The 19,717-nt window shown below is 45.1% G+C and overlaps 1 protein-coding gene across 2 annotated transcripts in view; it reads right to left on the bottom strand.

Annotated features, from left to right (window-relative positions):
• The window catches only part of TM6SF1 (transmembrane 6 superfamily member 1), an 82,090-nt gene that overhangs the window by 14,139 nt on the left and 48,234 nt on the right, over positions 1–19,717 (bottom strand). For both annotated transcript variants that reach the window (XM_077472348.1, XM_077472349.1), the window contains one exon: positions 18,605–18,709. In XM_077472348.1, coding sequence (XP_077328474.1) covers positions 18,605–18,709 — 105 coding nt within the window. The remainder of the gene's footprint in view (positions 1–18,604; positions 18,710–19,717) is intronic.

The following is a 19,717-nucleotide window of genomic DNA, read 5'->3' as shown; positions in this document are numbered from 1 at the left end:
CTGACTGCATGTTAGAGGGTGGCTACGTTCATTTTCCGTGGTCCCTCTGTATGTAGGGACATAGTTACCCCCGCCTCTTGCTCGATTCTGAGATGGTCTAAATCCTATGTACTACTGAATTTGTTGTGCACATAGAGCAGTGCACATGTCCACAACTAACATATTCCAAACAGGTGGAAGTAAGGGGGGAAATGAGAGGTATGGGAAGTCTTGCATTATGTAGTGGTGTAGTTGCCACTAGTAACAAACATCCACCAATTCAACCCACTGCCAGACTCCCATATATCACTTGCAGAGACAATGAACAGTCTTTTGCTGTTTTTTTTTGTTTATTGGGGGTACAACTTGGATGGGGGAAAGGGGTATATGGGGTGCCCATAGGATAGTTCATTTCGCCATCATATTTTAAAGATTTCACAAATTAGCACGTATTTAGAGCCAGAAGAGATGATGTGCCTATTTAATTGCTATGATCTTTCCCCTGCATCACCATGCAGACTGTTGCTCCTCCTCTGCTTAACTCCTGCAGACTATTGCTTCCAGGATTTCCTCACCCATTATTGTGCATGACATCACTCTTGACCGTGTAAGGGTGATGTTCCCAGAGCTCCTCTCCTCCTGCACAAACTTATCCTGAAGTAAAGTAATGTCACATCTTCTGTAAGCAAGAAGGACCCACTCTGAATAGTTTTTTTTATTGATGTCATAATGTAGAGTATAAGATTTCATATCATTTGAGCCCAGGCTTGCCACAAAGAGTAATTCCATCTCTGAGCAATCCTCTTTTATTATTCAGTGATTTAAATCTTGACAAACAGAGAAAAACTTTGTCAAATCCTCCCCCTTGCTGTGAGTGACAGGTGATTTACATATCTCGTGCACTAGCCTAAGAGACCTGCATTATTTTTTAATTCACTCCCACTCTTCTGCTGCTCTGCCAGAATTGGATGTTCCCCACCTCAGCATGATTTCAGTGTAAGAAATAGACAGGAGAATATGCATATTGACAAGGGGAGTGTAGAGGTGGACGGGGAGTCCACTGACATCACGTCTCCACCCACCGAGCTCCAGACAACAGACCCACCCACAGAATATGCAGTTTTTTCGGGTCTCATAGCAGACAGAGGGGAGACATTTGACAGGTAAAGATACATGCAGGAGGCATGCATATCCTTATAGATAAACCCTATGGCAGTAGTTTAACAAGGATGACATTGGGTTTACATCCACTTTAACCGCTTAAGGACCGCCTCCTGCACATATACATCAGCAGAATGGCACGGCTGGGCACAATCACGTACCTGTACGTGGCTCTTTAAGTGCCCTGCCGTGGGTCGCGCACGCTCACGACACGGGACCAGCGGACCCGATCACCACTTGTGTCCCACGATCGGGTCACAGAGCTGAAGAACGAGGTCTGTGTAAACAAACCTCTCCCCGTGCTTCCTACTGTGGCTGTCACCGATCATCCGTTCCCTTTTATAGGGAAAAGACGATCAGTGATGTCACATGCCAGACCACGCCCCCCCTCCAGTAAAAAAAAAACACATAACGTCACACATAACCCCTCCTCGCCCCCTGGTTAACTCCTTCACTGCCAGTGTCATTTACACAGGAATCAGTGCATTTAAAGAGGAAGTAAACTCTCCCACTCGGATGCTTCTTTTCATTTAGTCCATTATAATAAGTCATTATCAGACTATAGCCACTGTAATCCAGCCCAAATCGCATATTACTTACTGTCTAAAGAAACTTTAAAAAACTTGTTTCCAGGGGTTAGGCAGTGCCATCTTAAGTATTGTTTTCTGAGTCCACAGTGGAGTGTATTTCCGCCCTTACATTGAGCACTTCCTGTACTGTTAACCAAGCCTCCTTCTCAATCCAACGTTTCTATGGCAACCCTGCTTCCCTGTTCATAGCTGACTTGTTTATTTCATAGTATTTACTTGTGCTGATTACCTAGTGTTTGCCTGTATGAGTCCTATCAGCTTCAGCTGATAAGACTGCAGTACTGCTGTCCCATTCCCTTGTTTACACTGTATGTGAGGTCACATGGTCACATTGTGTGACCATGTGACCTCAAGGAAGCTTTGAGTGATTAGCAGCCTGCTGGGAGTTCAGTGTTGTGCCGTAGGAAGTCCTGATAACAGATAGATAAGACATAGAGAGTGTGCCGTAAATCAGGGGAGATCTGGGCATGCTCAGTGACATCATTCTAAAGAACAAAAAGGATTACAACAATACTAAGCAAGTAAGGAGATATCTACAAGCAGTGTTCATTAGGGTTTTTTATGCTGATTCACATGGGAAAAAGTTGTAGGGGAGGGTTTACAACCACTTTAAATAGCACTGATTGCTGTATAAATGACAATGGTCCCAAAAATGTGTAAAAAATGTCCGATGTGTCCGCCATAATGTCGCAACGCAATAAAAATCACTGATCGCCGCCATTACTAGTAAAAAAAAAATATGAATTAAAATGCTATAAAACTATCCCCTATTTTGTAAACGCTATAACTTTTGCACAAACCAATCAATAATCGCTAATTGTGATTTGTTTTACCAAAAATATGTAGAAGAATACGTATCAGCCTAAACTGAGGAAAAAATTTTTTTTTAGATATTTTTGGGGATATTTATTATAGCAAAAAGTAAAAAATATTGCATTTTCAAAATGGTCGCTCTATTTTTGTTTATAGCGCAAAAAATAAAAACGTAGAGGTGATCAAATACCACCGAAAGAAAGCTCTATTTGTGGGAAAAAAAGGACGCCAATTTTGTTTGGGAGCCAGGTCGCATGACCGCGCAATTGTCAGTTAAAGCGATGCAGTGCCGAATAGCCAAAAGGGGCTTGGTCCTTTGGCTGCAAATTGGTCCGGGGCTTAAGTGGTTAAGCTGGCTCTGGTTGCTCGCTGCTACTTAGCCGGAGGCCTGCAGCACCTCTCCCCGGAGGCCTAAAAGCACATTTTGGACGGTGGACTACTGTTCCCAGCTAGCCCAGCTTGCAAATCCTGTGCCCTCAGGCGATATTGATTTGACACATATCCCCACAGTCTGTCCTCTGATCCAGGACTCTTCATCATTGACTCAGTAATGATAAGGACTTCGTTAATGACCGGGTATTCGTGAAGTTCCCTCACAGACTTCCTGGCACATCCAGCCATCCACTGTAGTACACTCAACGAACTTTCTCTGCCCTGAGTCCTTGATGAAGAACTTATCCAGACCATACGTTCTGACAGCTTAACCTGCCCCTCTGCCCCAGGAGTTCCAACGACCGTGTGATAATAAAGACATCGCCGATAACCGTGTAAAGGTGAAGTTTCCTCACAGCTCTCCCCGGGCCTCCTACTGTGATCGGCGTGCACCCCCAAGATTAGGGTACCCTCCTGCTGCTGTCTAGTATTGCATTCTCCATTTCACTCAGCCGACAACTCCTCCCCAGTGGCATTTTACCTCAGCGTATATAGGAGGCCCGCCCCCTGCCAATAACAGTTGGGGATTGGTCAGGGCTCGCACATGAGCTGCCTGCCACTCCAGTTCCAGGCCCTGCCCATTTTCCAGAACATTCTCCCTGGAAGCAGGGGAGGCGCCTTAGAACTAGAGCACAGGTGGTCACACCCACTGCTACATTAACTACTCCCAGCCCCCTAGATCAAAACAGACAGGTCTAGCTTGCAGCATAGGCCTGCCTAAATTTACCTGTGCTGACAGTCTATTCAACAAAAATCCTATTACTAGCATCTACGTATTGGTAGGGGGTGCTACATATAAAAACACAGTAATAAGTGATTTAATGAAAAGTAGGACACAAGGCTATTAAAAGCAAATCTTCGCCCTCAGGAGAGACTTCCCTCCTCTCCACCCCTCCTCTCTAACGCTGCAAGAATAGGAATTTTATTAAGTTGTGTTGTTTCTTTATAAAAAAAAAAAAAGTGTGGTCCATCCCCTGCACATTATTCGCCTAAACAAATGATGCGCACTGTCCTCCCTTTGCCTTTACATATCCCAGGGGGCAAAACACCTCATTCATAAGGTGGAGGGGGGTTTGCCTAGCACCCCATCATCAGGAGGCTCGCCAGTTGAACCAAGAAGAGCTGGCAGGACTGTGGATGATGTAATCATCAATATGACGGCACAGGAATGAAGATGACTGAAAACAAGATTTTAGTGGGACAATGCTGGATCCTCTGGGTGGGTGAGTACCCAAAATCTACACAACAAACCACCCAGTAAGTGGGGGGATGGTGGACAAAGATCCACTATGAATTATTTTTGGAGACTAAGGATATTGTTTAGCTTCATTTTAAATTATAAGGCCATCCTTGAGTTTTCTATCCATGCTTACTGGGAAGTTCATAAGATCATAACACAGGACTAAAGTTGGTTTTAGCTGGTTTCTAACAGATTAGAAACACCCGCTGGTTGTTTACATTAGTGGGCTGGCAGGCTGCTAAGGTTCTGTTTCGCTAGAAAAAAAAAGGTAAGTTTTCAATGCTTGTGTTGTAAAATGTGAAAATGAGGACTGAAACATACTGTTCCAATGCATTGCAGTAATGCGCTTACACTGCATTGCATTAGTGTGTTTTGGTGGCCTTCATATTGAACCGCCCCCTCAACGTATTAAAATATCACTGCTCCATTGCACTGTGTTGCAGCACACCACAACGCACAGTGTGTTGCATCAGAAAAATTTTTGCACGTATATTGTTTTGTCCATTCAACTTTCATCAAGGGGCCCCCATTTTTGTTATTAAAATTTATGTGGAAAATATGGGAATTTTGCGTGAAAGTTGTTTGAATCATGGGTGAAAACCATCATAGCTAAAACCTTAAAGGGTAAGTCTAGCCCAACACTAAAATCTTTATATCTACAGACATCCACTATCTAAAGCCGCGTACACACGGACGGACTGTATGGCCTACTTAGTCCGTCATACAATCCGACGGACAGTCCGTCATACTTTCGAATGAATGGACTTGACCACACACGGATGCACAAACAGTCCATCGAAAGCTTGCGCGATGACGTGTACAGCACGTACGACGGGACTAGAAATAGGAAGTCCAATACACAGCGATGCACCCTTTCGCCGTGTAAATCCTTTCTGAGCATGCGCCATTCTTAGTCCGTCGAACTAGCCTACTCACGAGTGGATTGTCCGCTGAAACCAAAGTATGACGGACAGAATTTCTAAAAATCCGAAATACTTAGTACGCCAGACTGCACGCTGAAAAAGTCCGCTGAAGCCCACACACGAGCGGACTGTCCGCTGAAATGTGTTTCGACGGACTAAGTAGGCCATACAGTCCGCCCGTGTGTACGCGGCATAAGACTAACCTATCTAGCCCTGTAAAGAAGAAATTAGTATACATACCTTTTTGAAGCCGATCCGGTCCCACACTGAGCTGTCAGCGGTGGCTTCTCTGTGTAGGCGGGTGCAGAGGACACAGCCAACAACGTAAGCCCCATAGTAACTCTATGAGTGACGTCACTTCCCAGGGTATGTATACTGATTTATTCTTTACAGTGTTAGATAGGTTAGTGTTAGATCATGGATGTCTATAGATGTAGAGGTTTTAGTGTTAGGCTGGACTTTCCCTTTAAGTTTTGCATTTTGCAACATTTCCACTCAGCATTAACCAGACACTTCTAACAGAATCAAACATAAATGGTCATTGGTCTATTTTCAAATCTTAAATTTGAAGATGATTAGCACAATAACCCTCCCATTTGGCAATCATTTTGCAAAAAATAATAGGATTTATGAAAAAAGAAAACATCTGGAACTGTCAAAAACAAGCTTTTGTTCAGAGTCCATCAGAGTGGCATAGGAACTTTGCAGCTTTAACAAAACCCTTACTGCTGGAGGCCCCAATAGGCCCTCTTTGCTGCCACACACAATCTATCTACATAAATGATGTCATAATATACAATGGGTGTGACATCATTGCGCCATTTAGGCTTTTTAGGATCACTATGGGTATTGAGGTGGATAAAATTTTGGATGCTTAGGGAAAGTGATCAGGGTTAGAGAAGTTGGGAATGAGTGTAGGCCACTCAAATGAGTGTATCCTTAGGTTAGCGCTGCTGCATAATCATGGGTCCTTCAATGCGTTTTCATATCGTGTTTATGCACGTTTCTGTTTCCCCATGTCTCATGCATTTTTATTTTGGACAAAGACTAGCAATATCAGTTGGGAGATAATTTTTGTTAGGAAGAACAGACTGGATTGCAACCACATGAACTTCAGAAGATTGTACCCCCTTCATGACCAGGCCATTTATTTTGCCCTTTACTTAGCACGGCTCTATTTTTCTTTTATCAGTGAAAATTTTTATTAAAGTCTGCAAGATATAAAGTACTGCTCTATTTTAACTGGTGATTTTGTGGTCATGCAAAACTGTACCCAAACAAAATTTGAATCATAGAGCTTTCTTTTGGTGGTATTTGCTCACCACTGGGTTTTTATTTTTTGTGATATACAGGAAAAAAAAAAGAAGAAAAAAATGAAAATTTTGAAAACAATATTTTTACTTTCTGCTACAAAACATATCCAATAAAAAAGAAATCTCAGTACGTGTATTGATTGATTTGTGTAAAAGCTATGGTGCCTACAAATTATATATACAGATATATTTTGTGTTTATGCCACTAATGGTGGTATAATAGGACAATAGTGTGGCAGACAATCCCATGCTGGGGAGGACTGACTAACTGTCACTGACATTACCAGTGACACTAATACAGTGATCAGTGATAATATTATACAGTCAGTCCCTGGGCTACAAACAACATAGGTTCTATAGGTTTGTTCTTGTCATGTTTGTATGTAAGTTGGAACAGATTCATTTTTTAAAGTATTTTCTTAAAACAGCCAAAAAATCATCTTTAAGTTTTTTGGATAGCACTGGGAAGGGTAAACACCCCTTTAACATTTGTTTTCCTGTCTGTGCCCCAGTCAGAAGATTTCACCTTACTTTCTGTCCCTGTGGCAATTGGAATTTGAACATTTTGGGTTGTAGTGGAAGCAAGGATTGGTGATAATCTTCAGTGGATACACATTTTTTCCCATGACAATGCCTACAGATGTGAATTTACCTTCCTAGGGGTAGATTTCCTCTCACTTCCTGTTGTCTCCCTCCATTTGTAAGTATGAATCATATGTAAGTCGGATGTATGTAACTTGGACATGCCTGTACACTGTCACTGTACTGTAATGACACTGGCTGGGAAGGTGTTAACAACTAAGGCGATCAAGGAGTTAAATGTGTGCTGAACTATGTGTAATATGTGTAAAGTGTGCTGATTTTACTAACAGATCTCTAAGTTTCTTACCCCTGCTTTGTGGGCATCGAAAACAGACAGATCTTTTTCTCTGTATAGAGTTCTGTGTTGATTGTCAACACAAAGTTCTGGGCTGTGATTGTACATAGCCAATCAGCAGGTGCCAGCTGTGAATCATTGGCCTTGGTGACATGCTCCTGCTGTGTACAATCACAGAAGGTGCTGGCAGGGGTCATGCATACGCTCGCTCTAAATTCAGAGGCAGGCAGTGATGTGTGGGTAAAACGCTTTGCCTGTGTGGGCCACGGGTCCACAGTACATTGTTCCACAAGTGGTTAAGCACAAAACTGCGTCAAAAATATGTTTTTCGTGGGCTCCTATTAAAGTCTATGGGTCCAAAAAACACTGAGGTTGATTTACTAAAACCGAAGAGTGCAAAACCTGGTGCCGTTGTGCATGGTAGCCAATCAGCTTATAACTGTAGCTTGTTCATTTAAGCTTTGACAAATAAACTGGAAGATGAGTGGTTTTGGTAAATTAACACCAGTGTGGAGCACCAAAAGAAGAAACTGCACCTTTTAAAATAAAATTACTCTACACCATGTCGCATTGATAGTAACAGGCACCATAGAGAATGATGTGATTTCCATTGTCATGCATGACAGAAACTCGACAAATTCCACTAGTACTAGTGTGAGCAGGGGCTTTGTTTTTGTAAGGAAGAGAGATGAAGGGGATATGTGGGTGTTAAATAGTGAGGGGGTGAAGCTATTATTTGGGGAAGAATAACAGGGGTTACAGGGATAGAAGCATTGGATCAAGGTATGGGGAGGGAAAAAAGTATTCCAAGGATGTCCAAGGCTGTCAGCGACAAGATTGTAAACCTACACAAGGCTGGAATGGGCTACAAGACCATCGTCAAACAGCTTGGTGAGAGGGTGACAACAGTTGATGCGATTATTCACAAATGGAAGACACACAAAATAACTGTCAATCTCCGTTCCATGCAATATCTCACCTCATGGAGTTTCAATGATCATGATAAACGGCGAGGAATCAGCCCAGAACTACACAGGAGAATCTTGTCAATGATCTCAAGGCAGCTGGGACCATAGTCACCAAGAAAATAATTGGTAACACATTACAACGTGAAGGACTGAAATCCTGCAGCGCCTGCAAGGTCCCCCTGCTCAAGAAAGCATATGTACAGGCCCGTCTGATGTTTGCTAATGAGCATCTGAATGATTCATCGTACAACTGGGTGATAGTGATGTGGTCAGATGAGACCAAAATTGAGCTCTTTGGCATCAACTCAACTCGCTGTGTTTGAAGAAGGAATGCTGCCTATGACCCCAAGTACACCACCCCCACCCTCAAACATGGAGGTGGAAACATTATGCTTTGGGGGTGTTTTTCTGCTAAGGGGATAGGACAACTTCACTGCATCATGGGGACCATGGATGGGGCCATGTACCGTCAAATCTTGGATGATAACCTCCTTCTCTCAGCCAGGGCATTGAAAATGGGTCATGACAATTAGTGATGGACGAACTTCCGACGGGACGTTTCGCGAACGCGAAACGCGAACGGGCACAAACGTTCGCGAAAACGACCGTTCGCCGCGGGCTCCATTGACTTCAATGGGAGGCGAATTTCGCAAACCTTTAGGTCGAATTTGCGGCCACGGGGTAATTATTAGGGGGTAGCACGTAGTCCCACCACCTGGACAATAGCATAATACATGTATGAGGTGAATTTGGGATCGATAACTACAAGCATTTTTTTTTTATTTGGGAAATTGTTCTGACAATTCAGGACTATGGAGCTAATGAAGGCAATGGAGGAGAGGGAAGGTCAGGGACCAGGGTAGGCAAACAAGAGGGTGCAGGAGATACAGAGCACTGACAGCAGCACCGTAATACAGAGCACTGACATCAGCACCGTGACATACAGCGCTGACAGCAGCTCCGTGACATACAGCGCTGACAGCAGCTCCGTGACATACAGCGCTGACAGCAGCTCTGTCACATACAGCGCTGACAGCAGCTCCGTGACATACAGCGCTGACAGCAGCTCCGTGACATACAGCGCTGACAGCAGCACCGTGACATACAGCGCTGACAGCAGCTCCGTGACATACAGCGCTGACAGCAGCTCCGTGACATACAGCGCTGACAGCAGCTCCGTGACATACAGCACTGACAGCAGCTCCGTGACATACAGCGCTGACAGCAGCTCCGTGACATACAGCGCTGACAGCAGCACCGTGACATACAGCGCTGACAGCAGCTCCGTGACATACAGCGCTGACAGCAGCTCCGTGACATACAGCGCTGACAGCAGCTCCGTGACATACAGCACTGACAGCAGCTCCGTGACATACAGCGCTGACAGCAGCACCGTGACATACAGCGCTGACAGCAGCTCCGTGACATACAGCGCTGACAGCAGCTCCGTGACATACAGCGCTGACAGCAGCTCCGTGACATACAGCACTGACAGCAGCTCCGTGACATACAGCGCTGACAGCAGCTCCGTGACATACAGCGCTGACAGCAGCTCCGTGACATACAGCGCTGACAGCAGCTCCGTGACATACAGCGCTGACAGCAGCTCCGTGACATACAGCGCTGACAGCAGCTCCGTGACATACAGCGCTGACAGCAGCTCCGTGACATACAGCGCTGACAGCAGCACCGTAAGCAGCCCCAGGAGGAAGTCAGCACAGCACAGGGATGGTGTGATCCCCTCATAATAAGAACCCCCAGGAGGAAGTCAGCACAGCACAGGGATGGTGGGAGCCCCTCATAATAAGAACCCCCAGGAGGAAGTCAGCACAGCACAGGGATGGTGGGAGCCCCTCATAATAAGAACACCCAGGAGGAAGTCAGCACAGCACAGGGATGGTGGGAACCCCTCATAATAAGCAGCCCCAGTAGAAATATGACACCGCTCAACCTCTTCAAAGAGGAGGGTAGGGGCATATAGTACGGTGTGCTTTTTTGGGTCAGGGAAGTGAGCCAAATGAATTAAGAAGGTCTGTGTGCTTGATTCCAAAAATTGTTTATAGACATATACATGGTCTACTGATCACATGTGTTGAATTCCTCCGAGATCCATGCCTCATTCATTTTTAGAAATGTGAGGTAGTTAACACTGTCGTGAGCTAGGCGAGTACGCTTATCGGTCACAATCCCCCCTGCTGCGCTGAACGTCCTTTCGGACAGGACACTGGATGAGGGGCAAGCCAACAGTTCGATTGCAAATTGGGCAAGCTCTGGCCAGAGGTCAAGCCTGCCCACCCAGTAGTCTAGGGGTTCATCACTCCTCAGAGCGTCCACATCGGCCGTTAACCCAATGTAGTCGGACACCTGACGGTCTAGGCGTTCCCTGATGCTGGATCCGGATGACACCTGTCGATGGGTCGGCTGAAAGAATGACCTCATATCCGAAGTCACCAACACATCTTCAAACCGGCCTCTTCTTGCAGGCGCTGTTGGATTGGTACCCGCAAATCCTTCTCTGGGAGTGGGAATTGCTCCTCTGCCAGCGCACGCAAAAGCAGAATGCAGCATTTCTCGAAGCAAGGCCTGGAAGTGCTGCATTCTGACAGCCCTCTGCGACGGCGGTAACATTTCCGCCATTTTGTGTTTGTACCGGGGATCTAAGTACGTTGCCACCCAGTACTGGTCCTTGACCCTCATGCTTTTTATACGGGGGTCCCTATTAAAACACTGGAGCATGAAGGCCCCCATTTGCACTCAAGCGGAAGGTATGTGGTGGTGGTGGTGTTGTTGGTGGTAGTGTCTTTGGGGGTGCACATAGCAGAGAGTGAAGAAGAGGGTGCAGATCGAGAGGATGAGGAGGGTGCAGAAGAATAAGGCTGAGTGAGCCACTCAACCAAGTCTGGTGCGTCCTTTAAAGTAATTGAACGCACCTTCTGCAACTTCCCACTTTGGCTCAAGGCTGTTGCTCCTGCCCTACCCCTACCACCCCTGCGGAAGGGCCTGCCTCTTCCTCTGCCTGTCATTTTTTAAATCACCCTGTGACAAAACTCTTAGTCCCTATACCGCTGAAGGACTGCTGCAGTATAGGGCAGCGGTCAGCAGTAGTGCACGTCAACCCTATGTATTGTGGACCGATAGCGGTCCTTACAGAACAGCAGACTGTACTGCACTCAGGCCTATGTACCGTAGCACCCTATACCAAGTTACCAGTCCTTATAAAAACTTTTGTGGACCAAGCAGGTTGTGTGTTAGTGATTAGCAGACTGTACGTCAGTCCCTATACCAATGAAGGACTGCTGCAGTATAGGGCAGCGGTCAGCAGTAGTGCACGGCAACCCTATGTATTGTGGACCGATAGCGGTCCTTACAGAACAGCAGACTGTAACGCACTCAGGCCTATGTACCGTAGCACCCTATACCAAGTTACCAGTCCTTATAAGAACTTTTGTGGACCAAGCAGGTTGTGTGTTAGTGATTAGCAGACTGTACGTCAGTCCCTATACCAATGAAGGACTGCTGCAGTATAGGGCAGCGGTCAGCAGTAGTGCACGGCAACCCTATGTATTGTGGACCGATAGCGGTCCTTACAGAACAGCAGACTGTACTGCACTCAGGCCTATGTACCGTAGCACCCTATACCAAGTTACCAGTCCTTATAAGAACTTTTGTGGACCAAGCAGGTTGTGTGTTAGTGTTTAGCAGACTGTGCGTCAGTCCCTATACCGCTGAAGGACTGCTGCAGTATAGGGCAGCGGTCAGCAGTAGTGCACGGCAACCCTATGTATTGTGGACCGATAGCGGTCCTTACAGAACAGCAGACTGTAACGCACTCAGGCCTATGTACCGTAGCACCCTATACCAAGTTACCAGTCCTTATAAGAACTTTTGTGGACCAAGCAGGTTGTGTGTTAGTGATTAGCAGACTGTACGTCAGTCCCTATACCAATGAAGGACTGCTGCAGTATAGGGCAGCGGTCAGCAGTAGTGCACGGCAACCCTATGTATTGTGGACCGATAGCGGTCCTTACAGAACAGCAGACTGTAACGCACTCAGGCCTATGTACCGTAGCACCCTATACCAAGTTACCAGTCCTTATAAGAACTTTTGTGGACCAAGCAGGTTGTGTGTTAGTGATTAGCAGACTGTACGTCAGTCCCTATACCAATGAAGGACTGCTGCAGTATAGGGCAGCGGTCAGCAGTAGTGCACGGCAACCCTATGTATTGTGGACCGATAGCGGTCCTTACAGAACAGCAGACTGTACTGCACTCAGGCCTATGTACCGTAGCACCCTATACCAAGTTACCAGTCCTTATAAGAACTTTTGTGGACCAAGCAGGTTGTGTGTTAGTGTTTAGCAGACTGTGCGTCAGTCCCTATACCGCTGAAGGACTGCTGCAGTATAGGGCAGCGGTCAGCAGTAGTGCACGGCAACCCTATGTATTGTGGACCGATAGCGGTCCTTACAGAACAGCAGACTGTACTGCACTCAGGCCTATGTACCGTAGCACCCTATACCAAGTTACCAGTCCTTATAAGAACTTTTGTGGACCAAGCAGGTTGTGTGTTAGTGTTTAGCAGACTGTGCGTCAGTCCCTATACCGCTGAAGGACTGCTGCAGTATAGGGCAGCGGTCAGCAGTAGTGCACGGCAACCCTATGTATTGTGGACCGATAGCGGTCCTTACAGAACAGCAGACTGTAACGCACTCAGGCCTATGTACCGTAGCACCCTATACCAAGTTACCAGTCCTTATAAGAACTTTTGTGGACCAAGCAGGTTGTGTGTTAGTGATTAGCAGACTGTACGTCAGTCCCTATACCAATGAAGGACTGCTGCAGTATAGGGCAGCGGTCAGCAGTAGTGCACGGCAACCCTATGTATTGTGGACCGATAGCGGTCCTTACAGAACAGCAGACTGTAACGCACTCAGGCCTATGTACCGTAGCACCCTATACCAAGTTACCAGTCCTTATAAGAACTTTTGTGGACCAAGCAGGTTGTGTGTTAGTGATTAGCAGACTGTACGTCAGTCCCTATACCAATGAAGGACTGCTGCAGTATAGGGCAGCGGTCAGCAGTAGTGCACGGCAACCCTATGTATTGTGGACCGATAGCGGTCCTTACAGAACAGCAGACTGTACTGCACTCAGGCCTATGTACCGTAGCACCCTATACCAAGTTACCAGTCCTTATAAGAACTTTTGTGGACCAAGCAGGTTGTGTGTTAGTGTTTAGCAGACTGTGCGTCAGTCCCTATACCGCTGAAGGACTGCTGCAGTATAGGGCAGCGGTCAGCAGTAGTGCACGGCAACCCTATGTATTGTGGACCGATAGCGGTCCTTACAGAACAGCAGACTGTAACGCACTCAGGCCTATGTACCGTAGCACCCTATACCAAGTTACCAGTCCTTATAAGAACTTTTGTGGACCAAGCAGGTTGTGTGTTAGTGATTAGCAGACTGTACGTCAGTCCCTATACCAATGAAGGACTGCTGCAGTATAGGGCAGCGGTCAGCAGTAGTGCACGGCAACCCTATGTATTGTGGACCGATAGCGGTCCTTACAGAACAGCAGACTGTAACGCACTCAGGCCTATGTACCGTAGCACCCTATACCAAGTTACCAGTCCTTATAAGAACTTTTGTGGACCAAGCAGGTTGTGTGTTAGTGTTTAGCAGACTGTGCGTCAGTCCCTATACCGCTGAAGGACTGCTGCAGTATAGGGCAGCGGTCAGCAGTAGTGCACGTCAACCCTATGTATTGTGGACCGATAGCGGTCCTTACAGAACAGCAGACTGTAACGCACTCAGGCCTATGTACCGTAGCACCCTATACCAAGTTACCAGTCCTTATAAGAACTTTTGTGGACCAAGCAGGTTGTGTATTAGTGTTTAGCAGACTGTGCGTCAGTCCCTATACCGCTGAAGGACTGCTGCAGTATAGGGCAGCGGTCAGCAGTAGTGCACGGCAACCCTATCTATTGTGGACCGATAGCGGTCCTTACAGAACAGCAGACTGTACCGCACCCAAGCCTATGTACCGTAGCACCCTAGACAGACCAAGTTACCAGTCCTTATAAGAACTTTTGTGGAACAAGTGAGTTGTGAATGATTAGCAGACTGCAGCAGAAGGGCAGCAGTCAAGTATAATATTCTTTCTATATTTGGAAGAAAGAATATTATACGTGTACAAGCCTATTACCGTACCACTGATACCAGTCCTGAAAAGAACCTTTGTGGAACTAATAGTAACAGCAAGTCTTTAAAATTATCCTCACTGCCTGACACACTGCTTCCTGCCTGTCCCTATACAAATTGGCAAAAAAGAGTAGGCTGGAACGATTAGCTGGAACAGCTCTTTTGTGGACCTGATAGTAACAGCTAATGATGATGATGATGATGATGATGAAGAAAGACTAATCTGGCTGAGCTGTCCCTAAAATAGCAGCATACAGCGCTCTGTCCCTTTATCTAAACTGACAAAAGAAACTCAGGCTGCTGACCTAACACCTATACCAGTCCTGAAAAGAACTTTTGTGTACCAAATAGCTAGCGTTTTCTCTGTCCCTACTCCACACAGGATCCTTTCCCTACAGTGACAGAAGAAAGAATGTAAAATGGCCACCGGATCGGGTGTATTTATAGGTTAGGGGGAATGTCCAAGTGTCCATGAGCTGTCATGTCTCAATTGGTTGTCCTGTAACACATGATAAACGTGTCACGAAAGGTTAAAGTTCTTGTATACATTAAACATGTAAGTCCGCCGGGGCGAACGACGGAAAAAGGCGTTCGAACCCGCGGACGGCGAAAGTCGGAAATTCGCCGCGAAACGACCGCCGGGCGAACCGTTCGGCCATCACTAATGACAATGACCCAAAACCAGTGGCGGCCCGTCCATAGGGGGCGCCCGGGCGCCAAACCCCCCCCCCCCCCCCCCCCCTCCTGTAGTATCAGAATTTTTTTTTTTTTTTAAAGTAAAAAAGTAAAAAAAAAACAATCGGGCCATTTAAGACGTTTAAAAAAAAAAATTTTTTAACAGTGCACTGTGGCGCTGGTCGCAGTGCACTATGAGAAGCTCCACGTCGATGCAATCACAAGATTGCATCCATGGTGCTTCATTTGCAGGTTTTTAACCCGCCTTGCGGCGCAATGTAGAACGCCGTCTAGCTCCCGCCCGTAAAATCACTGTGATTTTACGGGCGCATTGTCGTTCAAAGACAGGCAGGTCACTTCCGGGTTTCGTGAAGCAGCCGAAAGCCGGAAGTGACGTCGGTGGCTCCGTTCCTCAGCCCGAGCAGAGCTGCAAGTGAGCTGAGTGGTCCATTGCAGGCAGTTCTCTATGGAAAAAAACTATTTTTATGCCAAATTGACAATTAATTGCCAAATCTAAATGCACCCGGCCTTTACTAGACTAGTCAACTGTGCAGGAATTATTGGAGCAATTTTTAAAAGAATATAAATTGAGCAGAGCAGAAAAATAGCATAATGCTTGCAGGAGGATCACATGCCATGCAGTATTATTCTTATTCAGCAAAGTGCAAACAAAAGTAAATGGTCTCCTCTGTGCTTGTTACTCACAGTAATTTTTGCATCTTAGTGTAAATTTGAGATGTGAGGACTTTTTGACCCCAGATTTCATATTTAAGAGGACCTGTCATGCTTTTTTCTATTACAAGGGATGTTTACATTCCTTGTTAGGAATAAAAGTGACACCATTTTTTTTTTTTAAACTGTGAAAAAATAAATATAATAAATAAGAAAAAATGTTTTTTTTAAAGTACCCAGTGGAAGTTACACTTTGGGGTTGAACTCCACTTTAAGAGTGCCGCCTCATCAGTTTCAAATATCACAGATTATTAGTGTATGAATTATGTATCGATTTCAGCGCAGAGCACTTTCCAGTGCATGCATTTTCACTGAATGTGAACTATGGATTTTGCATTGATTTCAGCATTGAGCAAGTTGCACATGCTGAAATCAATGCACATTCAAAAAGCACTCCACATTCAGTGAAAATTCATGAACTGCAAAGTTTGCAGTACATGAACGTTCACTGAATGTGGACTGCTTAATGAGTTTGTAACACGGATCACTGTATTGCAATATGATCTGCTTTTTTGCTGCCCCCTGCAAAGTGCCGTCCTAGGCCTGGGACTTGTCACCCTAGGCCAAAAACACAGCACTGGGTATGTTGACCGCTGGAGTTGGCAGCGGCTCAGCCTTTCCCTCAGAGTAGAAACACATACTGTATGTCAGAACAAGTGTGTAGGACATAGGACAAAGAAGCTTAAGGAGGAACTCTGTGTCATAGATACTGCATACATGTGGCTCATCATTGAATTAGGAGACTGCCTTAATGTTTGACTTTTCACATGACTGCTGCCCCTGCCTGGTCAAGGGCGTTGGTGAGCACAACCTCGGGGAAAGAATTACCCCATGCAAGGGTTGGTGACTCTGTTCAAGGCCTGGTGTAGTCCAAAGAACCCTTGCTTGGGTTGGTGCCCAACGAGAAAGGGAAGCATGAAGGAGTTGATGGACAACCAGTCTAAACCCCCTTACATATCTTCAGAGGTCTAGTGCATGGTAGACTAGTCCATACTACAACAGGTCAGGGCTGTTTTGGAGGCAAAAGGGGCACCTACTCAATATTAGGTGTGTTCCAGTAAAATAGTTAAAATGCCTCCAATGCATGGACTCTTCCTTCTCCTAAAGTCAAGATGGGAACATCTGCTGGAAATTAAACTTGTGCTGGGTAAAGCTACCATTGAGGTCCATTGCTGGAAGAGGAAGCTATGGACTTGGCTCCTGAGTGGTGCTCATTAGGCCAGGCTGGGGTGCCTATGAGAAGGATCCTATGCCAAGAGAGCCAGTCTGTCTAAGGGGACCAAACTATGGCAAGCAGGAATAGGCTGATGTACATGGCTGAAAGTGTGGAGGACAAGCTCCCCAGCACAACAGCGGGGCAAACAACATAACAGCTAAAAATATGCAAGTCTGAATAAATGAATATGCATATTTAATCTTTAGATTTTCTATGCTCCATTCATTTTAGATATACATTTCACTACACAGGCAAAGAATTGTATTGGGGCAAGGTTTTCATTTCTTTTCACTGATAAGGTAATTAAAACAAACAATTCTCTTGTACCGGCCATAGATGGATCGAATCTTGGCCTGTTCAGCAGGAAGAGATTTTATCCATTTATGGGCAGGCTGGTTGTTCTGAAGTTGACCCATTCATTGATTTCAGTAAAACCAACCCATTAGATTTTTTTTCATGTCCTCCTGGTGACTATAGCCACCAGCAGTGGTCATTGGTTTCTGCCAGCAGGGAAGGCTCCCCGCCGACAGAACACAATAGCACTGCGGGAGGTATTCCCCCATCAACACTGATGGTGTTAATAGGGCAAATCAAACAATTTTCTTTCCTTTCACCCATTGTGGAATGAAAACAAATTGCATAATCTACAGGCTGCTTTAAAAGTAAAATGTTGTGTATTTTCCTGTAGTGCTTATCTTCATGTATGCATTTTACCTGAATTAACTTTTTATATAAGGCCGCGTACACACGGGCGGACTGTTCGCCCAACTTTGTCCGCTGAACAGTGTTTGGGCGGACAGTCCGCTCGTGTGTGGGCTTTCAGCGGACAGTTTCAGCGGACAGTTTGACGGACAAGGTTTTTCGGAATTTCCGAAAAACTGTCCGCTGAAACCTTGTTTCAGCGAACAGTCCGCTCGTGTGTAGGCTTGTTCGTCAAACAAAGTTGCGCGCATGCTCAGAAAGGATTTTCACGCCGAAAGCTATAATGCAGTGTATAGGACGTCGTATTTTTCGTCCCGTCGTACGTGCCGTTCACGTCATCGCGCACGGTTTCAGCAAACTGTTCGTCCGTCGTGTGTGGCCATGTCCGTCCATGCTAAGTTTGAGCGGACTGTTTGCCGAAACTGTTTGACGGACAAAGTTGGGCGAACAGTCCCCGCGTGTGTACGCGGCCTAACTTATTACATTTTGTTACACATCTGCTCTTTCATATTTGTATACTGCATTTTATATAGAGATTTAACAATACATACTGTAAATATAAAACATTTAAATATAAAACATATAAACCACTTCTAGATATTGAGAAAACAATTTACATTATCCCGGTCTCTTTTATATATATATATATATATATATATATATATATATATATATATATATAAATTGGAACGTATACTTTACCATTGTTGGTTTAATACCACTTTAGTTCTAAATAAGTTTAATAGGTCATACACTCATATTACAATGATTATATGACTCACCATTCCACGGAATACACAAAAGATACTTGCAGCAATAAGATAGGAAGCTAGCACCAAGTCAAGTGGTCTCTGGAATATATTTTTCTTCTGAATACTTTGTGCTTCCTACAAAAAACAAACAATGTAGACAGATATTAAAGTGGAGCGTCACCTAAAAAAATTTGAGAACAAGCAGGATGTTTAATGTAGAAGAGACATGCTATGTAGGTATGTGCTATGTACTGTATGCGCACATGCAGCTCAGGGTAAAAATGTTTGCAATGCAGAAATGACTGAATTCCCACGCATGCGTGGGAATGACATCATCTCAGCCTGGCCAATGGAAACAGCTGGGGATCGATACCTGGATGCCACTACGCTGAAAATGTCACAAGCTGGTGGGGAGCGTGGGGGATCACAGCACTGGAGTACAGCTCAGTATAGTTCCGCTTTAACAAATAACTAGACCTTCAATATGCATATTTCAAATAAAAGTATATGTAAAATAACATTTGCTAAAGCACCATGTTTATTAAACATAAGTCCTTTATAATAAAATACTTCTTTTAACCAATTCAATACCGGGCACTTCCATCCCCTTCCTGCCCAGGGCAATTTTAAGCTTTCAGCACTCTCACAATTTGAATGACAATTGCGCGGTCAGGCAACACTGTACCCATATGAATTTTTTTATCATTTTTTTTTTTTTAGATAGATAGAGATTTCTTTTGGAAGTATTTCATCACCACTGGGGTTTTTGTTTTTTTGTTTAAAAAAAAAATGACCAAAAAAAAAATGTTTTTCTTATTTGCAAAATTTTATGACAGAAACAAAGTAATTTTCTCCTTCACTGATGAGCACTGGTGAGGCTGCACTGATGTGCATTGATAAAGCTGCACCGATGGGCACTTGTGAGGCTGCAGTGGTGGGCACTGCTGAGGCTACACCAATGAAGCTGCACTAATGAGGCAACACTAACAGGTGCTGATGAGAAAGCACTGATGATGCTGCACTGATTGGAACTGATAATTATCAGTGTAAATGTACCCTGTCAGATTTGCCAGTTATTGGCTCTCCTTTCGCCACACTGTGACAGCATGTGAGGAAAGGAATGCTGATAACTGGCAAGTTTAC

Source organism: Lithobates pipiens, unplaced genomic scaffold, assembly GCF_037356315.1.
Source record: "Lithobates pipiens isolate NorthernLeopardFrog02 unplaced genomic scaffold, aLitPip1_a1.2 Scaffold_8, whole genome shotgun sequence".
NCBI lineage: Eukaryota > Metazoa > Chordata > Amphibia > Anura > Ranidae > Lithobates > Lithobates pipiens.
The sequence above is the reverse complement of the archived record's forward strand: the minus strand, read 5'-3'. Positions and strand labels throughout refer to the sequence as shown.